Genomic DNA, 21,963 nt, shown 5'->3' with positions numbered 1-21,963 from the left:
AGCTCTGATGATGCAGGGACATTGATACTGATATACACCGATCTTCCCCCCAGGATATATTTGGCTACAAGACTAAAGGGTGCCGGAGGGCCCTGTGCCTCGCTGGGTACGTCCTGTCCTGCGGAGTCCTCCTCCTCCTCTTCTACTGGAAGCCTGAGTGGGACGTGTGGGCCAACTGCCTGCCCTGCGACTTGGAAGAGGCCGACGTCGTGCTCTTGCGGACAACGGTGGGTGCCCTTTCCATCTCCCAGGCAGCTTCCCCAAGTTCTCATCCCCAGAGGTTACAGCCAGGCAGGGAATCACAGAGCTTCCTGTAGGCTGAGTCTCCCACATCTCACTGGGCAGTAACCCAGGAATTGGTTAACCTGCGGAACTCACTCCCACAGGAGGCAGTGATGCCACCAATTCAGAGGGCTTTAAAAGAGGATGGGATAAACTTAGGGAGGTTTTTTTCTTTCTTTGGTGATCCCTCGTAGCCGAGTAAGATGGTCTTCCATAAACATGGTGTTAACAGTGAGTCCATAAGTGACTGAGGAGGCCGATTCTGGATCCACACATCCTTCCACAGTGGGGACATTGGTTCCTGGGCCGGAGTTGATCACAGTGTGGATTTGCCAAGTGTGCCTTCCTCGTAGCACATTTTGCTTTTGCGTCCTGAGTTCGAGTGTCTTCAAAGCCCATGACTCCTTTGGTAAAGGCTGTTCTCCAGTTGGAGCGCATGTTGAAGAATCATTTCTTCAACACTGGTGATCTTTGCTTCTTCCAGTACGCTGATATTAGTTCCCCTGTCTTCCCAAGTGATGTGTATAAAATGAGTAATCCGAGAATTTGCTTGGGCTCAGACCACCACATCACAGAGGTGCTAGATGTGTTATCAATAGTGTTATAAGAAAAACCTGCTCCTTTTTCCCTTATGGGGGACACAAGAGCCCTTATAGAGTCCTTTGTAGGTTCTCCATCGGTAGGAGAAAATAACAGACGCCAAGCAGAGAATATTGAGAAGCAAAGCAGTTCGTAAGCCTGATCTTTATTAAACTGTTGCAACAAGGTGCTCCCCCCACATGCAGGAGAGAGGAGGAACCCAGAACAAAGGTGTTTCTCCCTTGTGTCCTGAGTTTGAGTGTCTTCAAAGCCCATGGCGCCTTTGGTAAAGGCTGTTCTCCAATTGGATAGATCGCAGGCCAGTGTTTCCCAATTGTTGGTGTTTATACTACATTTTTAAGCTTTGCTAAAGTGCGGCCCTCAGCCTGGAAAGAGCAGGGCAGATGTTGAGTGTGGAAGAGCCCTCAGGCTTGTATGAATAGCTGCATTTTTTGTCATGCTTTAACCGGATTGTGAATTACCAATGGGATTCACGCTGTGTTTTCCCTCCCCTAGGATGAGTTTCAGAAATATACCAGGAAGAAGGTGATCCACCTGGATTTGCAGAGCGTCTTAGACAGTGAAAAGCTGGACCACCTCCTTTTCGGCGCTGACCAGGATTCCGTCATCAGCAGGGCCATCATGAAGCCTGGAATGACGGTGAGTTTTCCTTGGCACAAGCTGGCAAATGTTTGGTGGGCACCAAAAAGAGGCTTCTTTCTATCCCCACCTTCCCTGCCCCTTCCTTTCTAGATCGGAGGAAATTGTCTTCTTCTTCTTATTCGATCCCTCGTAGCCCAATAAGATTGTCTTCCATAAACACAGTTTTAACAGTGAGTCCGTAAGTGACTGTGGACGCCAATTCTGGATCCGCACGTCCTTCTACAGTGGGGACATTGGTTTCCGGGTGGGAGTTGATCACGGTGTGGATTTGCCAAGTGTGCCTTCCTCTAAGCACGTTTCTCCCTTGCGTCCTGAGTTCGAGTGTCTTCAAAGCCCATGACACCTTTGGTCAAGGCTGTGCTACCGACTTCCTTTCGTCTGCCCTGAATCTTCCAGCAAAAACCTTCCCTTTGCCTCCGTCCCAAAGAAGCCCGGGGTAGCAGATGTGCAAAGGAAGCTACAAGGCTCCTTTGCCCCAGAAGCTCTTTCACTGAGCAGATGCTGTGATGCCAGCCGCCCCCTGCCTTGCTTGCCCCCCCCAGGATGCTCCGCCAGGGCGGGGGCCGCTCAGGGGCAGGTGCGGCACTTACCTGGGCGGCGTTGCTGTCTGGCTTGACAATGGTGCGGCTCACTTGCACGCTGCCTTTGCTCCCGTCCGAGCTGGACTCCTCCATTTTCTGTAAGAAGGAAGGAGGAGAACACACATTGAGACTGGGAGAGTCTCAAGGACCAGATTAGAGGGCAAAAATTCAAGCATTGAAGCTACAGCTTTTTAATTTTTAATTTTGGATTCAGTAAAGTAAACCAAAGAAATATTCATAAAGACAGCAAAGGGCGGAACATTATCATGAAACTTATCATTCCGAAACATGATGAAAAATACCCAAAATTTCCTAAGAAATCTGATGATTTATATGATTTATATGTATTTGCACATATTAATTTATAGGTATTTATAGGTATCATTTCACAATAAGTTAATTTAATCATTGTTCCCATCCCCCCATACACTCATTTTATAGATGCTTCTAGATAAATAACCGTAACCGTAACCATGCATTGTTCTAACAGGTGAGATACATCCATGTACAAAAAATCCGTTATGTCTGGGACCTCACAGAAAAGCAGTTCCTGAGAATTGGGTGAGTTTTTAACTTGACGGCTGGAGACTCTGTGGGGTCGGAGGGGCCCTGGCTAAAATACCCTCTCACCTTTCTGCCTCGTCTCCTTCCAGGTCGCTGGAGGACTCCAACACTTGCTACGAAATCCATCACAAGTTTGGAGACGGGCTGACGAGGAAGGAGAAGGCGCTCAGGTGTGGTCCACGGGGCAGAGCTGCTCCTCATCTAGTCCAACCTGCTGCAAAGCAGGAATCAATTTAATCCCTCTTTCTTTTTGTAATGCATTTTTATTCCATTTTACAATTTAATATTCAACACATTTATCATATGAAAGAAAACAGAACAAAACAAAACTCTCCCCACTCTGCGACTTCCCTCAACTTCCCCTTCTGGTTCTTTAACTTCTGCTTAAATTTTTCCTTATTTTCCCTCTTTTAGCCGAATGCTCTTACATTCTTATTATTTTCATACCTAATTTTCTTCCAGTTACTTCTTACATTTAATTAATTTCCGTATAGTTGTTTCTTGACCTTTACTCTTGCTTTCTTAAACCCTGCTAGTGAGTCCATTTCTTTACAATATTTCTGTAAATACAGCATGAACGATTCCCAGTCTTTTTTAAAATCTCTGTTGTCTTTGTCTCTGACTCTTCCTGTGAGTTTCGCCATTTCTGCATATTCCATAATTTTAACTTGTCATTCTTCTTTCATTGGTATCTTGTCTTATCTTGTCTTTCCTTTCCTTTTTCCTTTCTTTTTTCCTTCCCCTTCTCCTTTTTCCTTTTCCTTTCCTTTTTTTTTTTAAATATTTTTATTAAATTTTCACATTTTATAAAGACAAACATACACACACAAAGACAAAGACAACACGTATAAAATTTCATAACCTTACTTTCCTAACCCCAGTTCTTGACCTCCCCCCACCCCCCCTTCATACATCCTAGTTCAGTTACATTAACTCAGCAAATTCAAATCTCTCATCCATTGCATGTTATTACTATATATATATATATATGTTTTTTCTTTAAAAAAAACCATTTACTTGGCCAGTTTTTACTTATCCAATTTTCTTATAAAACATTAAAGCCTTTTCTAAGGTCGACTCGAGTTCCTTCCACGAATTTCCCTTTAATCTTAAAAATAGGTCATAATAATCAAACACAAAAGTCATAAAGATTTAAAAACAAGTTCTCCTCCCCCCCCCCAGCCCCGGTTTCTGTCCCTTCCAAATGTCCCCCCATCTATAACAACAGTTTTTAGCCTGGGTTCCTCACATCTGAGGCCTTTAAGTCCTTGTCAGTCTCTCTTTGCCGATCTTGTTGGTAACCCTCCTCATTGGTCCTCAGGTTTCGGGGAAATTTCAGCTCAGTCTCATCAGAATTTCTTCCATCCAAAGTACTTGACACCAGCTGCTGCAGAAGATCAACCAATCCATACTCAAATAGGAAGCCCCAGTCGTATTTCTTATTTCTTTTAAAATCAGGTATTCCAGATATTCCAGGGGCTTCCTCCCTCCTCTTTCGCATCTTTCGCAGATTTGTAATCCAAGGGTCTTCTTCTTTGTATTCTAACAATGTAGGCTTGTGGTTGGTAGTCTCCATCTGTACTAGCCCTTGCTCGCTCTCCCCCTGTTCCGAAGCTATCTCTTCTGATTCAGCTGCAGATTTTTCCCCAGTCAAATCCATTGTACCTTCAGCAGAGTCATTTATTTTAGAGTTCAAGGTTATGAGTTGTTTACTCATGACCGTAGTCTGCTCCTCCAATTTTCCCACAAGAAAAAACATTCTTTCTAGCTCTGCCTGTAGTTTTCCATCTGCAGCCATTGCAATGTTTCAATGTTTCCCCTAGGGGGATTCTAGTTACTTAATAGTCTTTTCCAATAGTCCTTTACTTTGTTATTTCCCTACTTTGTTTCCAACCACTTTAGCTCAAATGTAACAAATTAAGTCCAAAAAGTGTTAAATAATAGAGTTTTTAACTTTCGCTGCCCGTTTGACAGCTCCTTTGACAGCTGTCAAACTCCTCGTTCCTTATTCTCCAGCTCACATAAAAGGGCACCCCTGGGTCTGGGGGGGTTCAAACAAAAACTTCTAAAAAACCACTCTTACTCTCCAGCACACATCTTCTTCTGTCAAATTCATGCAAATCTTATCTTTTACAGAACACCAAGGAAAGAACTCTCCACCTTAGTTCTCCGATCTTTGCTTTAAATTTTCTGTAGGCAGGGGGGGTGCGGACTTCCCTTTAGCACATCCCCCGATCGTGCCGAATTCAAGGATAAACTTTTTAGAGTCCAAATTCCAATCTACTCACGGATTAGTTAGAGTCCGAATTTCAGGGAAGAAAGTCAGCGGTCTCCGGCCATGGCTCGCGGCTTCGCTCCACTGCAGTAGCGGTCTACTCACAGCACCACGCCACTCCCCGTACCCTCTCCGCAGCCTTTAAAAAGGCTCTTCGTGGGTCGGGGGGGCGCTTTAGGTGCCCGCCGAGTCACCAGGTCCGCAGGCTTCCGCGCCTGCGGTTTCTAAGGGTCCCTGCGTCGCCGTCGCGGTGAGACCCGTTTGCAATGGAGCCGATTCCCTCCGGAGCTCGGAGGGAATCCGCCATTACTCGGATCGCGCTAACCCGGAAGTTCCTTTTCCTTTTCCTTTCCTTTCCCTTCCCTTTCCCCCTCTCCCTTTCCCTTTCTTCTTTCCTTTTCACCATTCCCTTTCCCTTTCCCCCTTTTCCTTTCCTTTCCTTTCCTTTCCCTTTCCCCTCAACCCTTTCCCCTTTCCCCTTTCCCTTTCCTTTCTATCGCTTCTTAAATACCATATTTTTCCCCTCCAAAAATGAAGGGGAAATGTGTGTGCATCCTATGGGGCCAATGCAGGCTTTTGCTGAAGCCTGGAGAGCGAGAGGGGTCGGTGCGCACCGACCCTTCTCGCTCTCCAGGCTTCGCGTAGCTCTCCGCAAGCTGTGGGAGCCTGTGCCGGGCTCCCGCGCCTTGCGGAGAGTTGCCTGCTCTGGGGGCTGGGGGCTGGGGAAGCTTGGGCTTCCCCTGCCCCAGCCCTGCGCCTGGGGGGAAAATAATTTTTCCCCCTTTATTTCCCCCCCCAAAAAAAAACAAGGTGCGCCTTATGGGACGGTGCGTCCTATAGGGCGAAAAATACGTTATGTCTCCACGCCTCTGGCACTATCCAGCGGGGAAGGAGCTTAGGAGATAATTTTCTGTGGGGGACCAACAACTTGGATGGCTGTAAAAGAGGATTAGACAAATTTATGAAGGGAGGACTATGGATGGGCTCCCAGCCAGGACGGCTCTGCTCTGCCTCCACAGATAGAGGCAGCAAGGTTCCTGAATCCCAGTTGCTGGAAACCTCAGGAGGGGAGAGAGTTGCTCTCGTGCTCGAATCCTGCTTTGGTTGGTTTCCCTTTGGTGCATCTGGTCAGCCCCTGTGAGAACAGGATGCTGGACTAGATGGGCCCCTGGCTTGATCCAGCAGAGTTCTTCTTATGTTCTTGAGATTGGACAGAAGGAGCGACACACATGCCCTGCCAAATCCCTGCCTGGCCCTGGAGGTCTGGGCTGCTTGTTCCTCAGGTCTTAAGGGGGGTCTCCTCATCTCTCCTGTCTTTCTCAGGAAGTTGGTTTGCGGCCCCAACGCCATTGAAATCGAAGTCCGCCCCATCTGGAAATTGCTCTTTAAAGAGGTAACGGGTTATTTGTTTATTATTTTGGTTATTTGTTAAAGTTACCTTATTTTTCGCTCCATAGGGCGCACCAGCCCCAAAGAGCAGCATACAGGCTGTGCACAACCTCTCCCTTCCGGAGGGGTTGCGCGCGGCTATGGCACAAGCCAAGAAAGCCAGCGGGATGGATCCCGCTCGCTGTTTTGGCTTCCTCTTTATGCCCGCGCAACCTCTACCTGCCGGAAGAGGCTGTGCGGGGCTAAAGAGGAAGCCATAGCCACATGCAGCCTCTCCCTGCCAGAGGGGCTGTGCGCGGCTATCCCTGAAGCCTGGAGAGAGAGAGGGGTTGGTGCGCACCGATGCCTCTCGCTCTCCAGGCTCCAGCAAAAGCAACACGAAGCCTTTGGAGCATGGAGGGAGCACTCCCTCTGCGCTTCGGAGGCTTAGCGTTGCTATCGCTGAAGCCAAGGAGCCTGCATTTGCTCCATAGGAGGCACACACATTTCCCATCAATTTTTGGAGGGGGAAAAGTGTGTCCCATAGAGCAAAAAATACATACCACTCTTCCTCCGAAGATTGCAGGGAAAGAGGCAGCAGCCATGGCAATGGCAGGGTGGATGGGTGGGAAGGTTGTGCTAAGGCTCCTGGAAAGACCTATTTATTTGTTGCACCTTTTCCTCTGAGGAGCTCATGTTGGTGCGCATGGCTCTTGGGCCCCCACAACAACCCCGTGAGGTAGGCTAGGCTTAGAGAAGGCAGCGACTGGTCCCCAAGGTCACGCCCAGTGAGGAGCATCATCATTTATTATTTCTACCCTGCCCATTTGGCTGGGTTTCCCCAGCCACTCTGGGCGGCTTCCAACAAAAGATTAAAATTACATTAAAACACCAGGCATTAAAAACCTCCCTAAACAGGGCTGCCTTCAGATGTCTTCTAAAAGTCAGAGAGTTGTTTATTTCCTTGACATCTGGTGGAAGAGCATTCCACAGGGCGGGTGCCACCACCGAGAAGGCCCTCTGCCTGGTTCCCTGTAACTTGGCTTTTCGCAGGGAGGGAACCACCACAAGGCCCTCGGAGCTGGACCTCAGTGTCCGGGCAGAACAATGGGGGTGGAGATGCTCCTTCAGGTATACTGGGCCGAAGCCGTTTCGCAGGGATTCGAACCCTGGTCTCTCCTAGGTCCTAGTCCAGCAGTCTAACCCCTGCGCCACACTGCCTCTCTAGTTGGCAAGAGGCTGAGCATGGAGTCCTGGGATGCTCGTCGGTCAGAGACAGGCAGACTGATGTTCTCTGCACCATGTTTTCTGCAGATCCTGAACCCTTTTTACATCTTCCAAACCTTCACGCTGACCCTCTGGCTGGTCCAGGGATACATCGAGTACTCCATTGCCATCATCATCCTGTCCGTCATCTCTATCGCCCTCACGGTGTACGACCTCCGACAGGTGAGTCTGCAACTCCTTTTGCCCTGGTCAGGGCTTCTCCCAACGTAGCTTTCCTCCACTCTTTCCTGGCACTGTTAAAGCTCCATGTCCAAATGCTCTTTTTGTGCTTGGTTTTTTTTTTTGCTCTGGAGATTTCCCAGCAAAAAGCTGCTCTTTAAAGCCAAATTGGAGCAAACAGCAGTCTGCGGAAAACCCCAATGGCCATTTGTTGAGCTTCAGTTTTAAAGAGTGAGTTTTCGCAGGGAAAGCTCTGGGGCAAAAAGGGGGGGGGCACTCAGACACAGAACTTGAAAGCCTGGAACTCAGGACAAGAGGTCACTGCTGCCTTTAATCCGTCAGATTTGTATAGAGTTTTAATTCTAAGCAAAGGATGGGAGTGCCTTAAGCCTCCCGGAAGACCCCGCCCTCTCTCACGCCTCAGGGCACCACCCTCTCAGAGGCACCTCTTCCACTCAGCCCTTGGTTTATTTGACCAGCTTCTCTGCCTGGCTTTTCCCATCCTGCTGACCCCCTTAGCCATATTGTGCCATGGCTGATGGAAGTTGCATGAGAGAAAGTGGAAAGAGAAAACTTTTCCTCCCTCTCTCCTAACGCTAGAACACATAGGAATGTTGGAAGATTCAGCACATGTTTCTAAAAATAAAAAATAAAAAATCCTGCTTGACACAGCATATGGTTAAACTGTGGAACTCCCTGCCACAAGGTTTCCCACAGTCACCTGGCTGGCCCCTGTGAGAACAAGATGCTGGACTAGATGGGCCCCCTTTAGCCTGGTCCAGCAGGCTCTCCTTTTGCATGTGATTGAATTTTACTCACTAGAGAGGAGCCGACTGGAAGGCCCCCCCCCCCGACCAGCCTTCCCTGCTCAGACATGCTCAGCGCCTAAGTCTCTTCTTTCCGCAGCAATCAATCAAGTTGCACAACCTGGTGAAGGAGCACAACAAGGTGGAAGTCCTGGCCTGGACCAAGAATGAAGGTGTGTGTGTGTGTGTTTGTATTGGGGTCCTGAGACAGCTGCCTTCTTCTCCTGCCCCACGGCCTCCCCTTCCTCTCCCAGCACTATCCTGCTTCCCCATCTCCCCACACGGGGCAGCCTCAAGGCCTTTAAAGGAAGGGCTCCCAAACTCTTCTGGGCCACCCGGGGCCGGATTTACGTATAAACTAAACAAGCTGTAGCTTAGGGCCCCACTCTCTTGGGCCCCCCAAAAAATTTAAAGCGGGGAAAAACTGGATGTACAGTTCCAAAATAAAAGATAAAAAGCAAATACAGGGGTACCTGTATTGTTCCATAGGCCTGTTCGCAACATGAAAAGAGTGCAACCTGAAGTGCAGTATCTGCGCAGGTGCACGGTGCAATTTAGCGCTTGTGTGCATGCGCGAGTGGCGAAACCTGGAAGTAACCCTTTCCAGTACTTCCGGGTTGCCATGGGATGTAACCTGTAAGAACATAACATGAAGCAAATGTAACATTGAGATATGACTGTACAGTGGTCCCTCGGTATATGAACTTCATCTGTTCCGGAAGTCTGTTCTTAAATTGAAACCGTTCTTAAACCGAGGCACTCTTTCCCGAATGAGGCCTCCCGCCGCCAGTGCCCTTCTACCATTCAGATTCCGTTCTTAAACCAAGGTAAAGTTTGCAAACCAGGACACTACTTCCAGTTTTGCTGAGTTTGTAAACCGAATTGTTCGTAAACAGGACTTTTCTTAAACCGAAGTACCACAGTAAAATAAAACCTACATACAGCAACAGTGTTTTGTGTTGTGTAGGCTCCTATTTATTATGTGCAAATGGCTTTAGATACCTATTAGGTCCATAAATTAATATATAGCACATATTCAACATAAAAAAACAGTGGCAATTTGTTGTTGACAAAGGACAGCTGGACATATAAATGGCCCCATTACCTTCAGGAGCTCAGGAGCTCATCAAACCTAAATCCAGCCCTGGGGCCACCCCCCCCCCCTTGGTTCTATTAAATCCAAAAACAGATTGGAAAACTGGGTCCAAACCAGGAAATAATAATAATAATAATAATAATAATAATAATAATAATAATGACACCCTGTCTTTTCCCCTGAAATGAATTTCAATAGGGACAAGCATAAGGTTCTATCCAGACTTTTAGGCCCAGCTCAGCACTTGAAAGCTCTGCGCCTGAGCGGTTGCTGTTGTTGTTTGTTCCGGCACTTTTCCTGGGAAAGCTGCGCTTTGACAGAGCCCCTTTTCCTGCAGGGAGCTGCAAGGTGGAATCCTGCCAGCTGGTCCCAGGAGATGTCCTTCTCTTGGAAAGCCAGAAGTTTTCTCTGCCCTGCGATGCCATCCTGATAGAAGGGAGCTGCGTGGTCAACGAGGGGATGCTCACAGGTACACAGAACTGTCCTGGCCTCCCTTCACCCTTCTCCCACGCCCTCCTTCTGCCCACTCTGCTTTCTTTGTCACGCAGATGAAGGGATTTGGAGGGAGGCAGCCTGAAAGGTGAATTTAAAAGGGGGGCAGGTAAATTAACCTGTGGCACTCTCTCCAGCAGGAGACAGTGATATGGCCGCCAAATGGAATGGCTTTAGAAGAGGATGGCGCAAACTCATGGCGGGGGGGAGGGCTGTCAGTGGTTCTACTCTGCCCCCACAGTCAGAGGCAGCGATGCTTCTGGATTTCAGTTGCCAGAGGAAAGAGGGTGATTGTGCTCAGATCCTGCTTGCCCGTTTCCCATTGGGGCATTTGAGACCTTCGGGTGTAGGGAGTGTAGAAATAAAAAATAAAAATAAACATTTGGTTGGCCCCTGTGGAAACAGGATGCTGAACTGGATGGGGATATTTTCACCCCCTCCCATTGCAAGAATCTCCTGATGTTTTCAGAAAGGAGGGGGCGGAAACTGCTCTTCGCTTCTTCCACTCCTGCCTGACTCTGTGGGAGTCTCTGTGTTATCTATGTAGAGATGAGACAGTTGTGGGTCCAGTGCACTTAGACCTGCTTTCCAGGAGTGGAAGGTCTCTGGAAGTCCTCCAGTTCGCCTAGTCCAGTTGGGGCAGATCCAGATATGGAGCCAAGTCATGGGCATCTCCTCAATGGCGTACTGACACTTCTTACCTTCTTATGTACCATATTTTTCGCTCTGTAGGATGCACCCGACCATAGGACGCACCTTGTTTTAGAGGGGGAGAACAAGAAAAAAAATTATCCCCCTCTCTGCACAGCGCCCCTTCAGCGAAGCGGCAGGAGAAACGGAGCCCCCTCCCGCTTCGCTGAAGGGGCGCTGCGCAGCTCTCCCTCTCCCACATTGCCTTCTCCTTCAGCGAAGGCAACCCGAAGCCTCCAGAGCGCAGCAGGAGTTCCTTTGGGTTCCTTTCACTATCTTTGAAGCCTGGACCCCTCTTGCTCTCCAGGCTTCAGCAAAAGCAACGTGAAGCCTCCGGAGCGCTGCGAGAGCGCTCCCTCTGCGCTCCGGAGGCTTTGCGTTGCTATCGCTGAAGCCAAGGAGCCTGCATTTGCTCCATAAGACGCACACACATTCCCCCTTAATTTTTGGAGGGGAAAATGTGCGTCTTATAGAGCGAAAAATACGGTACAGCCTTTTTGGCTGAGGGGAACACAACATTCATGGGCACCATCCCCTTGGCAGCTCCTTCCGCTCTCTGCAGTGCCACCTCAGTGTGTGCCATTGCAATGAAGACAACGCTCTTCCCTTGCCTGGCCCCACCTTGGTTTTCTTCCCCTTGTATCTCATTGCCGTTTGTAAGCTCCTTGGGGCAGGGCCTCCTTTGAAGCGCTGTGCATGTTGATGGTTCTGTGCAAAGTAATCACCATCATTAGTAATAATCCATGCATACTGATTCAAGCTGCAAGAAAGGCAGTTTTGCGTAGACATTAGGAAGAACCTATTCTGGTTCTTCAAGATCCTGTTTGATGGCGGAATGGTCTCCTTCGGGAGGTGGTGGACTCTCCTTCCTTGGAGGTTTCTAAGCAGAGGTTGAGTGGCCATCTGTCAGGGATGCTCTAGCCAAAATTTCAGCCTTGCCGGGGGTTGGACTGGATGACTCTGGGTGTCCCTCCACGATGCCATGATTCTGTGGTGATGTCCACTGAGCGGGTGGGATTTGGGCTGCGTCTGCAGGCGAAAGCATTCCCGTGATGAAGACCCCCTTGCCCCAGACGGACAACACCAAGCCCTGGAAAGTTCACAGCGTGGAAGACTACCGCCGACACGTTCTCTTCTGCGGCACAGAGGTCATCCAGACCAAGCGAGCTGGAAAAGGCCCCGTCAGGGCCGTCGTGCTGCAGACAGGTGAGTCAAGCAGCTGTTGTGTGAAAAAAACTGCCCCCTTTCCCTTATGGGGTATGCAGGAGCCCCATGGAGTCCTTTGTAGGTTCTCCATTGGATGGAGAAAATAACAGAGGTCAGGCAGAGAATATTGAGAAGCAAAGCAGCTAGTAAGCCTGATCTTTATTGAACTGTTGCAACAGTTTCCCCACTCACCCCACACAGGAGGGAGGAGGAACCCAGAACATTGGTGTGCAAGCCCTTATATACACTTTTGAAATTCCCCACCCTGGAGCCCAAGACCACCCCCCAAAACATCATACATGCCTCACAGAAAGAGGTGGTCCCCAGCAGAAACTGGAGTGTGTTGCTTCTCTCCTGTCTGCCAGGATACCTGATCCTGCCTTATCTGATTGCCGTTTCTGGGTAGCCTGGCCATTCCTTGGAGATGGTAAATCCTTAGTTTCTGAATCTCTTACGCATATTGAGAGTGTGCTCAGCTTCACAGATACTTGCCAGACTGTATTTACAGGGAGGTGTAAGCAGCCCCTACAATTGGAAAGCTTTTCCCATTTCCTTCCTCCTTGCAAACACTATATGTACTGTTTCAGGCCCTATACTTATGCATGTGTGTTTGCCTTGTACATTTATGTATTTTTATATATACTGTATTTTTTTGCTCTATAAGACGCACCCGACCACAAGACGCACCTAGTTTTTAGAGGAGGAAAACAAGAAAGAAAATATTCTGAACCAAATGTTGTTGAAGAGGCTTTGTGCGGCTATCCCTGAAGCCAGAACAGCAAGAGGGATTGCTGCGCAGCAATCGCTCTTGCTGTTCTGGCTTTAGCGATAGCTGCACAGCCTGCATTTGCTCCATAAGACGCACATGCATTTCCACTTACTTTTTAGGAGGGAAAAAGTGAGTCTTATAGAGCGAAAAATACGGTGTGTGTGTGTATGTGTGTATGACTTTAGAATTCCTATAACACAGCTTTGTGATTTACACCTCTTTAAGGTAGGGAGATGGGGGGGAGGGGGGGAGAGGAGAGAAAAATCGAAGCTATTTTTGCAATTAGGACTCTTGCCTGTTGGTCCCTGGGAAGGTCATGGCCTCCCTTTTCCCTTCTTTCATGCCCTCCTTCTCTCCCCCCCCCCCCCCCCCCGGTTTCTTTCTCATGCAGATGAAGGGATTTGGAGGGAGGCAGTTTTGCAGGTGACAGGGGTGTGGTGGGAGGGGGGTGGAAAGTTAAACCATGGAACTCTTCCTGAAGTGAAGCGTGACTCTCCTTTCTTGAAAGTTGATGGCACATGTGATGAATGCATGCAAAATCCTAAATTGAGCTTGACTCACCTGCTGCCAAGAGGAAGCGCTTTGCTTTTGAATACTAACAATAGCATCCAGGGAGGCAGGAGAATGTAGACCTGCAGGTTGTGTCAAAGAGCCTCTTCTCCAGGCCTGATTTTGGTGCCCCAAAAAGGGTAACTGTGTCTTGGGCAGCTCAGTGATAAGCAAAACCTTTATCATCAGGAGTATTCAATCCGCTCTGTGGAGCGGGAAGGGGGAATGAGAGATGGGGAATGAGAAAGGAATCCAAGGGCCTTCTGGCGGTTCCTTCAGTGCGAGAAGTGAGCTTACAGGGAACCAGGCAGAGGGCCTTCTCAGTGGTGGCACCCACTGTTTTAACCCTCCCATCAGATGTCAAGGAAATAAACAACTATCTAACTTTTAGAAGACATCTGAAGGCAGCCCTGTTTAGGGAAGTTTTTAATGTTTGTTGTTTTTATTATGTTTTTAGATATGCTGTTTGTTGCCCAGGGTGGTTGGGGAAACCCAGCCAGGTGGGCGGGGTATAAATAAATTTATTATTATTATTATTATTATTATTATTATTATTATTATGGCAGGAGATGCATGCTTGGCCCCCCACAGCCCACTCTGTGGGCTCTCCCCACCTGCCTCCCTGCGGCTGGTTATCACGCAAGAGGATTAGCACTCTCTTCCAATATCTGGAGAGGGATGCGGGTGGAGCTGTGGGTTAAACCACAGAGCCTAGGACTTGCCGATCAGAAGGTCGGCGGTTCGAATCCCGGCGACGGGGTGAGCTCCCGTTGCTCGGTCCCTGCTCCTGCCCACCTAGCAGTTCAAAAGCACGTCAAAGTGCTTCTCAGATTCATATCCTGCCCAGAGACGTTGTGTACCAGGAGGACTGAAACTGACCCACCTTCTCACCAAGTCAGTTATCAAATGCAGAGAGATGCCTTTCAAAGTGACTTCTCTCCCGGCCTCCTTCTCTTGACCCAGCCTGGGGTTAGCTCTGCCTTGTCCTGCTTCTCTTTGAGGTTTCCTAAGCAATGTTCTAGGGACGCGGGTGGTGCTGTGGTCTAAACCACAGAGCCTAGGGCTTGCCGATCAGAAGGTCGGCGGTTCGAATCCCTGCAATGGGGTGAGCTCCTGTTGCTCGGTCCCTGATCCTGCCCACCTAGCAGTTCAAAAGCACACCAACGCAAGTAGATAAATAGGTACCACTTTGGCGGGAAGGTAAACGGCGTTTCCGTGCGCTGCTCTGGTTTGCCAGAAGCGGCTTAGTCCTGCTGGCCACATGACCTGGAAGCTGCACGCCGGCTCCCTTGGCCAATAAAGCGAGATGAGCACTGAAACCCCAGAGTCAGCCATGACTGGACCTATTGGTCAGGGGTCCCTTTACCTTTTGTTGTTGTTCAGTCGTTTAGTCATGTCCGCCTCTTCGTGACCCCCTGGACCAGAGCACGCCAGGCACTCCTGTCTTCCACTGCCCCCCGCAGTTTGGTCAAACTCATGCTGGTAGCTTCGAGAACACTGTCCCACCATCTCGTCCTCTGTCATCCCCTTCTCCTTGTGCCCTCCATCTTTCCCAACATCAGGGTCTTTTCCAGGGAGTCTTCTCTTTTCATGAGGTGGCCAAAGTACTGGAGCCTCAGCTTCACGATCTGTCCTTCCAGGGAGCCCCTTTACCTTTACCTTACCAATATCTGGAAGGAGGAGCAAGCCTTCTTTCTGCTGCTCCAGAGAATAGAAGCTGAACCAAAGGATTTAGGCTGCAAGAAAGGGGGTCCCGGCTCAACCACAGAAAGAACCTTTGGAGGGTGAGAGCTGTTCCACAGTGGAAGGCCCTCCCTCGGAAGGTGGCGGCCTCTCCTTCCATGGAGGGTTTGAAGCAGAGCTTGGACGGCCATCTCTCAGGGATGCTTTAGCCAAGATTCCTGCATTGCAGGGGGCTGGACTGGATGACCCTCGGGGTCCCTCCCCACTCAATGGTTCTATTGCTGGGAAAGTGTGCCTGCCCTCTGGGTTCCTTCCAAGTCATTGTGCTTAGAGCTAGTTTCATATGAGGCTGTTTCTGGGACCGCAGGCGCATGCCATCTTACACACAACAAAGCCATAAGAAATCCAGTCCTAGGCACGTTTATTAGAATCGCTGAGCTGCAGAGGGTCGCCTGGTCCTAGCCCCCGACAGACGGCCAGCTGCATTTGGGCTCCATGGAGCTTCCTCCCGAGTAAGCACGCAGAGGATCGCAGCCTAAATCTGAGCGCAAGAAGGATGGAATGTGGGGCTCTTACCTTGAATGCCAAGTTCTCTGTGAAGCCAAAGGACAAGGCATGGGGGAAACCCCTCGGGCCGAGTCTGTGTCCTGCATTCGAGTGTCGCCCATGCCACGTTTTGCTGCAGGTTTCAACACCGCCAAGGGAGACCTGGTGAGGTCCATCCTTTACCCGAAGCCCCTGAACTTCCGCCTCTACCGAGAAGCCTTCCGCTTCATCGTGGGCCTGGCTCTGATCGGCATCCTGGGGCTGGTCTACACCATCGGGGTGTACGTGAGCCGCAAGGTGAGTCTTGGAGAGACAGCACGGTCTAGTGGTTAGAGTACTGGGCTAGGACCCAAGTCCCCATTGGGCCGTGACACCCACTGGTTGGGACATTTTCTCTGCCCCTCCTACCTCACAGGGCTGTTGTGGGGATGGAAAGGGGAGGAGGAGGAGGACCAGGAGGGGCTCCTTGAGTAGCCTGGAGGAAAAGGTGGGTTTGAATGCAATAAATTAATAGATGGGGCTGGGCGGGGGGCTTGGATCAAGCCCCTTAAGGCAGAAGTGCATGGCCGTCCTGCTGACCACATCTGTCCGGTGTCTGTTTGTGCCCTCCCAGCAACCCGCCTCGGACACGGTGACCATGGCGCTCCTCCTCATGACGGTCGCGGTCCCTCCGGCCATTCCGGCCGCCTTGACCACCGGCATCGTCTACGCCCAGAGGAGGCTGAAGAAGAAGAAGATCTTCTGCATCAGCCCTCAGAGGATCAACATCTGTGGGCAGATCAACCTGGTCTGCTTTGACAAGGTGCCGTCTCTGGGGAATTCCCTTGGGCTTTCAAAGTCCAAATCGGCCAGAGACTTGGAATCTCTTTCCCTGTAGTTTGAATCCTTTGGTTCTGGGAATGCGGTAATTTGGGTTTCAGGCACTGAACTTTCACCAATGAATTGCAGGGTAGAGCCCAGAGACCACACTTTGCCCTAGGACACAAACTTTATAGGAAAAATATACATCATTTTGGCTCTTTCATCCTCTTCCCAACCGCTGTCTGCCACCCCATCATCTCTCATCCAACCAGTTCTTGGAAACACTTTCTCAACCCCTTTTTTAAAAAATGTACATGCAGAGCCCTCCTTGTTCCTTATCAGGAGTTGTTTCTCATTCCTAACCTTCAAGCATTAACAGTTTGGGGGTCTGGCTGCACTCTTGGGTTCGTGACTCTGGCCTTGCTGGTAATGGGTTTTACAGAATTTCTACCTCAGGCCCCAGGAGGGACCATGGCTTAGTACAGCGGTCAGCAACTTTTTTCAGCCGTGGGCTGGTCCACCATCCCTCAGATCTTGTAGTGGGCCGGACTATATATTGGGGGGGAAATTGAACAAATTCTTCCCCAGCCACTCTGGGCGGCTTCCACAAAGACCCAAAATACACTAAGATGTCACACATTAAAAACTACCCTAAACAGGGCTGCCTTAAGATGTCTTCTGAATGTCAGGTAGTTGTTTATCTCTTTGACATCTGATGGGAGGGCATTCCACAGGGCAGGCGCCACCACCGAGAAGGCCCTCTGCCTGGTTCCCTGTAACTTGGCTTCTTGCAATGAGGGAACCGCTAGAAGGCCCTCGGAGCTGGACCTCAGTGTCCGGGCTGAACGATGGGGGTGGAGATGCTCCTTCAGGTATACTGGGCCGAGGCTGTTTGGGGCTTTAAAGGTCAGCACCAACACTTTGAATTGTGCTCGGAAATGTCCTGGAAGCCAATGTAGGTCTTTCAGAACCGGTGTTATATGGTCCTAGTGGCCACTCCCAGTCACCAGTCTAGCTGCCACATTCTGGATTAATTGCAGTTTCCAGGTCACCTTCCAAGGTAGCCCCACGTAGAGTGCATTGCAGTAGTCCAAGCGGGAGATAACCAGAGCATGCGCCACTCTGGCGAGACAGTCTGCGGGCAGGGAGGGTCTCATCCTGCGTATCAGATGGAGCTGGTAGACAGCTGCCCTGGACACAGAATTGACCTGCGCCTCCATGGAGAGCTGTGAGTCCAAAATGACTCCCAGGCTGTGCACCTGGTCCTTCCGGGGCCCAGTTGCCCCATTCAGGGGTAACTGCCTTGAAGCCTTTGGAAACCCCCAGAGGCAGCCTGTGGGTGCCAAGCATGCTTCACGCCTCCAGCGCTTTCATCCCTGGGAGATTTCTAGTCCTCAGGAGTTCTTTCCTCAAGGCTCAGCAGCACCCAGGGGCTGGGCTTCCACTGGGCAAGGGAGAAGGAAGCTTGCGCCCCACGGAGAGCTTCCCGGTTCCCCCAGGGGCCTTCCCGTCTCTCTCTGCCCCCCTCCCCGCTTTGTGGGTCCATCCCTCGCCTTCACCCACCCACAAGGAGATCTGTGCCTGAGCTGCCCTGCGGCACTTGAGCTGAGCATCGGGGCCTCCGCCTTCTGACCAGGGACGCCCTGTGTCTGTTTCCCCCCCACCTAGACTGGCACGCTGACAGAGGATGGCCTGGATCTGTGGGGCGCCGTTCCCTGCGAAAAGAGGAGGTAAGCCCCCTAGAATGGTAGCGTTGCAAAGGGAAGTTGTGGTTGTTGTATCCCAGCGATCATCTGGTCCAACTCCCCGGGGAGGCCAGAAAATTCCTTTTAAGTAAACCTGAATACGGAGAAATGAATGAAGAAGCGCTGTCCAGCCCAGGGGGCTGCAAAGCCTCAGGCACAAGGTGCGGCCTCGGCTTGGCTCCAGCCCCAGAAGGAGAGGGGGGGGGGTTGCTGCTATCCAGCTTCCTGCTGCCAAGGAGAGGCTTCGGGGAAATCTGGCAAGCCAGCCCGGCTCCTTTGCAGGGAACAGAGAACAGTGGAAGGTTTAGTCCTCTTGGCAGCGCCTGCTTTGGGGACGGCCGCAGATTCATTTCAGAAGTCTTTCACTTCTTAAATACAAAAGGTTAAGGTGCCAACGGCCCATCTAGTCCAGCAGCACAATAATCTTCCTTCCTTCCTTCCTTCCTTCCTTCCTTCCTTCCTTCCTCCCCCTCCTCCTTCCTCCTCCTCTTCCTCCTTCCTCTCCTCCTCCTCCTCCTCCTCCTCCTCCCCTTTGGCTCAGCTCCCTGTTCAAGGGAAGCCCTAAATCTTGTTCTGAAGGAGCCACTGTGTGTTTGGCCTCTGGAAGGAAAGGATTAAGGAGGTTATGTTGACAGTTTCCAACAAGGGCTGATTGTTTGTGGAGTAAAGACGGGTGTGGAGGGGGTGAGCAGTGACTGGAAGGCGGATTTAGGTGCTCCAAGAGCCTCCTCCTGACTTACCTCCCCCTAACTTGAACCTCCTTCCTGGGAGACCAGCGAGAAAGAGAGAGAAGGAAAGGTTTCTGGTCGGGGAGCACAGCTGGAGGCAGGAGCGCTTGCTGGAAACCACAGGAGGGGAAAGGACTCTTGGGTTGGACTAGATGACCCATGAAAACAAGAAAATCAAGAAAAAATTACAATACTTCAAAACATTACAAAACGTTAAAATGCTGAAAGAACAAGCAACAAGCACACCACCATTTCTGAGCCTCTGATTCAAGGAAATCTCTCCACTGGGGAAAGCAGACATTTTGCATCCTTCCTTGGCCTGTGGGTGGACTAAACTTGATTTTTACTGCTCCCTTTTCCTCACCCCTGACCTCCAGTCTTATCTTTTCATAGACCACTCTGAGGGTTTGCTGTTCTTGGTTTTTTTGCAATAAAACAATGTACAAATTTTATGAAACAAATCAATTAACAAATGAATTGGATTATCCCCAGATTGGGCAACCTGCATTTTCAAGGGGGAGACCAGTGGAAGGGCAGACAAGGCCAATGAAATAGGCTTTCAAAGATCTGCAGCTGCGCAGTCAACTCTGCTGTGGGGCAGCCCTTCGCCTTAGACCCAAAGACAGGCTTCTTCTTTCATCCCTGGCAGCCCTGCTGCTCCAGACAACCCTTTGAGACTCCTCTTGTCCACTTGGGCTGCAGATCCTGGAGCCCAAGCAATGCCTGCCGTGTTTTGGGAAAGAGTTTATTATTATTATTATTATTATTATTGATACACCGAGAAGAAAGAAAAGAAGAAAAACAGAAATGAAAATGAAAATGAACACAATATTATTTACAAAACAATGAAGCAAAAATTGGTCTTTGAACTATAGACCCGACCTCCCATCTGTTCCTTACACCAATTATATATTGCTGGTTGCCAACACACACTTTTATCCAAATTTGACTAATCCTTAATTTATTTTAAATCTGATGTCTTTCTTAAAGCTACTACTGAAATTGCTTGAATGCTGCGACAGAATGTACTTTAAAGACCTCCTGTTTTGGTTTATTCTTTATTTTTCTGATAAACTATCTAACTCTGCATATTCTGTCAATTTTTGAATCCATTCATGAATAGAGCGGATTTTATCACTTCCGTTTTGCAGCAATAAGAACTGTTGCTGCAACTGTAGCATATAAAAAGATACCCTTCGGTTTTTTGTGGGATATCCAAATAAATAATTCCCAGCAGATAAGCTTCTGGTTTTCTGTTAAAAGAGATCTTTAACCTTTTTTGTAATTCTGAATGGATGCTCTCCCCAAATACCTGGGTTTTCTTACATAGCCACCACATGTGATAGAGAGTACCTGATTTGCCTGGGAGAGAGTTTTGAAGGCGCCTTTGGCTAGTGTGGCTAATCGGCACCCCGGACTCTTTCTCCCTCTGGCAAGAGGGACCCTGGGGCTCATGCTCGGCTTTCCCTCCCAGCTTCCAGGCTGTGCACAGCTTCTCCAGCGGCTGCCCGCTGCCGTGGGGGCCCATCTGCAGAGCCATGGCCACCTGCCACTCCCTGCTGGTCTTGGACGGGAAGATCCAAGGGGACCCCCTGGATGTCAAGATGTTTGAGGGCACCAACTGGGTGAGTCGACTTTCGCACTCAGGGCTGCCGAGGAGGAAAGAGCTGGGAAGGCAGGGCATAATAATAATAATAATTTTTGTTTAGTCATGTCGGACTCTTCGTGACCCCATGGACCAGAGCACGCCAGGCACTCCTGTCTTCCACTGCCTCCTGCAGTTTGGTCAAACTCATGCTGGTAGCTTCCAGAACACTGTCCAGCCATCTCGTCCTCCGTCGCCCCCTTCTCCTTGTGCCCTCCATCTTTCCCAACATCAGGGTCTTTTCCAGGGAGTCTTCTCTTCTTGTGGAGTCTTGGAGCCTCAGCTTCACGATCTGTCCTTCCAGTGAGCACTCAAGGGAGAGACGTGCTAAGAGGAAGGCATGCTTGGCAAATCCACACTGTGATCAACTCCTGCCCGGAAACCTATGTCCCCACTGTGGAAGGACGTGCGGATCCAGAATTGGCCTCCACAGTCACTTACGGACTCACTGTTAAGACCGTGTTTATGGAAGACAATCTTGCTTGGCTACGAGGGATCGCCAAAGAAGAGGAAGCTTTCAGAGGCATCTGAATGGCCACTGTGATACAGGATGATGGCTCAGGGGGGCCTTTGGCTCTTATCCTCCGATGGTCACCCGGGAGGGACAGCTTCCAGGAGGAAGAGTTGACTGCAGTAACCGGAAACATCCAAGAATCTGCAGCCCTTGTTCATCCTGGGTCTCCTGTTTGCCAGCCTAGCAAAGTGTGGGGAAAGTCGCCCTGTGTTTGGCTGCCCCTCCTGGCCCACTTCCTGCTTCCATGCCTCGCGAAATTCAAGGCCACCCTCACCGGGGGCCTGCCAGGACCCTGGGACGGTGTGACTGAGCGATGGAGGGAGGCCCTGGGGACACAAGTGGTTTGCAAGACACTCCACTGAGCAGAGCGCTTGTGGTTTGCAGTGCAAAGCCCGGGGCTTCCTCAGAAAGGAGTCTGGGGCGTGCCAAAGATTCTCTGCCATTGCCTGAATGCACAGGGACACAGCGGCTGCTCCATTGTCGGAGGAAATCTGGCGTAAACATTGCGTCACCCTCCGCCTTGATTTTGGAGGCTCCCCTTCCCGGCTCTTGACCCTTGCGGTCACGCGGCTGGCACCGGGGACCCGCTCCTCGGCACGTTCACGGGGCTGAAGGCCTTGTCCTCATGCCACCTCCAGCAGGGAGGAGCGTGGGAACGTTGCCCCAGAGGTCCCCTCCCCTCGGCTCCATCCCTCTGCTAACAGGCAGAGCAAAACCCTGGCCCTCTGGCATTGCTCCAGGACGTGGTTTCTCCTGTCTGCTTGCAACACAATCTGTCAATCTGCTGCAGTATCAGCTGAACCTGCTGTTGCATCTCGTGCCATTGGTGTGTCCGTCCTTCCGCTGCTGCTTGGCAAACGCCCCTGGAGGGAGCGCCCAGCGGGGCAACACGGAAAGAGTTGCAGCCCAAGATTGTGGGCAGAGGACAGTTGCCT

General features: G+C 50.3%; 1 protein-coding gene across 3 annotated transcripts in view; it reads left to right on the top strand.

Annotated features, from left to right (window-relative positions):
- The window catches only part of LOC307216893 (putative cation-transporting ATPase 13A5), a 54,479-nt gene that overhangs the window by 8,803 nt on the left and 23,713 nt on the right, over nucleotides 1–21,963 (top strand). For all 3 annotated transcript variants that reach the window (XM_079977639.1, XM_079977637.1, XM_079977638.1), the window contains exons 2-14: nucleotides 54–227; nucleotides 1,378–1,521; nucleotides 2,596–2,666; nucleotides 2,759–2,839; nucleotides 6,268–6,337; nucleotides 7,627–7,761; nucleotides 8,665–8,737; nucleotides 9,998–10,129; nucleotides 11,878–12,048; nucleotides 15,735–15,892; nucleotides 16,209–16,397; nucleotides 18,065–18,126; nucleotides 20,344–20,494. In XM_079977639.1, coding sequence (XP_079833765.1) covers nucleotides 54–227; nucleotides 1,378–1,521; nucleotides 2,596–2,666; nucleotides 2,759–2,839; nucleotides 6,268–6,337; nucleotides 7,627–7,761; nucleotides 8,665–8,737; nucleotides 9,998–10,129; nucleotides 11,878–12,048; nucleotides 15,735–15,892; nucleotides 16,209–16,397; nucleotides 18,065–18,126; nucleotides 20,344–20,494 — 1,611 coding nt within the window. The remainder of the gene's footprint in view (nucleotides 1–53; nucleotides 228–1,377; nucleotides 1,522–2,595; nucleotides 2,667–2,758; nucleotides 2,840–6,267; nucleotides 6,338–7,626; nucleotides 7,762–8,664; nucleotides 8,738–9,997; nucleotides 10,130–11,877; nucleotides 12,049–15,734; nucleotides 15,893–16,208; nucleotides 16,398–18,064; nucleotides 18,127–20,343; nucleotides 20,495–21,963) is intronic.

Source organism: Podarcis cretensis (genome assembly GCF_951804945.1).
Source record: "Podarcis cretensis genome assembly, chromosome: 5".
Lineage (NCBI taxonomy): Eukaryota > Metazoa > Chordata > Lepidosauria > Squamata > Lacertidae > Podarcis > Podarcis cretensis.
Note: the sequence above shows the minus strand (reverse complement) of the source record. Positions and strands in the feature narration are given on the sequence as shown.